The 2,247-nt window shown below is 66.5% G+C and overlaps 1 protein-coding gene across 1 annotated transcript in view; it reads left to right on the top strand.

The window, feature by feature from the left end:
- Positions 1-2,247, top strand: part of EPHA2 (EPH receptor A2) — a 15,542-nt gene that overhangs the window by 8,398 nt on the left and 4,897 nt on the right. Inside the window, exons 4-8 of the mRNA XM_015412579.1 lie at positions 20-175; positions 472-804; positions 1,394-1,518; positions 1,663-1,822; positions 1,919-2,021. Of these exons, the coding sequence (XP_015268065.1) occupies positions 20-175; positions 472-804; positions 1,394-1,518; positions 1,663-1,822; positions 1,919-2,021 (877 nt within the window). The remainder of the gene's footprint in view (positions 1-19; positions 176-471; positions 805-1,393; positions 1,519-1,662; positions 1,823-1,918; positions 2,022-2,247) is intronic.

Genomic DNA, 2,247 nt, shown 5'->3' with positions numbered 1-2,247 from the left:
TGGTCTCCCCTCTCTGCAGCCTGCCCCGCTGGTTTCTTCAAGCCAGACATCTCCAACAGCGCCTGCTCCGCGTGCCCCCCGCACACACTGCCGTCTGCCGTAGGCGCCACCGAGTGCCCCTGTCAGGAGGGCTATTTCCGGGCCGTGGGCGATCCAGTCTCTCTGCCCTGCACACGTAAGTGAGGGGGAGCGCAGGCTGGCTGGCGTCTCCGAGTAGGACAGAACACCCTTTCTGAGGAATGAAATTCTCCCCCCCCGCCCCACCTCTGGGGCCTCTTTAGCCTGCTCCCCCTCATGGAAACCGCAGAGGGACATGCACGGGGGGGGGGAGGCCAGCAGAGGGCTCCAGCCTGGCGAGGAAGAGTGTGGCTCCAGAGGGGGGGGGTTGGGCCCCGCTGCACAGGAGGAGCCCCGCTTGGTGCGGCTGCCCGGCCTTCAAGAGGGCTTTTGTCTCTCCCGCTGGCTCTGCAGGGCCGCCCTCCGCTCCCCGTGGTGTCCGAGCGATCGGTTTGGGTGCCAAGGTGCGGCTGCACTGGTCCCCGCCTCAGGACACCGGAGGCCGCCAGGACATCACCTACCGCGTGACGTGCCAGCAGTGCTGGCCGGAGTCGGGGGAATGCCGGCCCTGCGATGCCTCCGTCCGGTACTCGGAGCCGGTCCAGGCCGTGAGCGGCACCTCCCTCGCCGTCAGCGACCTGGAGCCGCACGTGAACTACACCTTCACGGTGGAGGCCCGAAACGGCGTGTCGTCCTTCAGCACGGAGCGGAGTTTTGCGCTCACCAGCATCAGCGTCAACCAGACGGGTGAGTACAGCCCTGCACACGTACGCACGGACCCCGCCGGCAGGGAGGGCCCGCGTGTTCGCACGCTGTGTGGAGGGGCAGGCACTAGTAATGACGTAGAAGCCTTCCAAATGAGTCCACGCCGTGGCTCTGCACGAGGCGATGTCGGCTGCTTTTCGGGTCAGTCCCTTTCCTAATAATCCCCGGCGTGGAGCTTGCCCTTCCCCCCCCTGCTGCACTCCCGAGTCCACTTTTCCGCCGAGCCTGCCACGGCCGGCCCAAGGCCTGGTTCGGTCTTGGTCTCAGTCAGCTCACAGCCTGTTCAGAACCCGAACCCATCCCCGCCTGTCTCTCGTGGCATCCCCTTCCGCTGGTGTCCCCCAGAGGCCCTTGAGCAGCAGCTGGGAGAAGGGGGGCTGGGGGGGGCGACGTGCCCGGCCAAGCGGGGAGGAGATGGTTCGGGGGGGTGGGGGGAGGCGGGCTGAGCTGCGGCCCCCCCTGTTGTGGCCAGGCTGGCCGGACACTGGCCAGAGCAAAGCGGGGGTGCCGTCCAGAGCCCCTGGCCCTGGCTCACCCGCCTCCTCCTCCTCCTCTCTGCCCCTCTGCTCAGAACCCCCCCGAGTGACCTCTGTCACCCTGGATAGCCGCACGGCCACCAGCCTGAGCCTGTCGTGGAGCGTCCCTCCCCGGCAGCAGAGACACGTCTTGAAGTACGAGGTCACGTACAGGAAGAAGGTAACTCCTCTGCCTGCCTGCCTGCCTGCCTGCCTGCCTGCCAGCCAGCCAGCCGGGCCTTTCCCTTTGGAGGAGGGCTCTTTTGCTGGGGAGGGGCTCCTCTGATCCCCCTGCCAATGGGGGGACGGTTTGTTCCTTTTGCAGGAGGATGAAAGCAGTTATTCGGTGGTTCGGTGTGAAGGCAGCTCCGTGACCCTGCCGAAGCTGACCCCGAGCACCAAGTACCTGGTGCAAGTTCAGGCTTTGACCCAGGAGGGACACGGGCCCTACAGCAAGGACCACGAGTTCGAGACACTTGATGAAGGTGAGTTCTCCTCTGCATGCTGCGGGGGAGAGGAGGGTCCTGGCAGGCGGGTGCTGTTTCCTGACCCCCCCACCCCCTTCCTCCTTTCTTCTGCAGGCGCCGATGGCACAAACTCTGCCGCCGTTCTCGGGGGCTCCATTGCTGGCCTCGCCTTCACGGCTTTTGTGGTGCTGGCCATCGCCCTGCTCGTTCGCCGGAGGTAGGTGTTCCCCGGCCGAGCAGGCCTTAAACGGGTCCCTCGGGCTTGGCTCCTCCAGGGGGCACCCATGGCATCGTCGTCTTGGTGCTGCTGGGCAACCTAGGCCCTGCAGGCTCTCGCAAGGAGGCCGGATCCCGGCTCTCAGAGGTGGCCTTCAGCTGCTGGGCCCTGGCTGTGCTCAGAGCTCTTGTTGCGGCTCTCAGGCGGAGTAGTGGGGGCGGGCGGG

This window comes from Gekko japonicus, unplaced genomic scaffold, assembly GCF_001447785.1.
Source record: "Gekko japonicus isolate JY-2015 unplaced genomic scaffold, Gekko_japonicus_V1.1 scaffold131, whole genome shotgun sequence".
NCBI classification, from domain to species: Eukaryota; Metazoa; Chordata; class Lepidosauria; order Squamata; family Gekkonidae; genus Gekko; species Gekko japonicus.
This window is presented reverse-complemented; position numbering and strand designations above follow the sequence as displayed.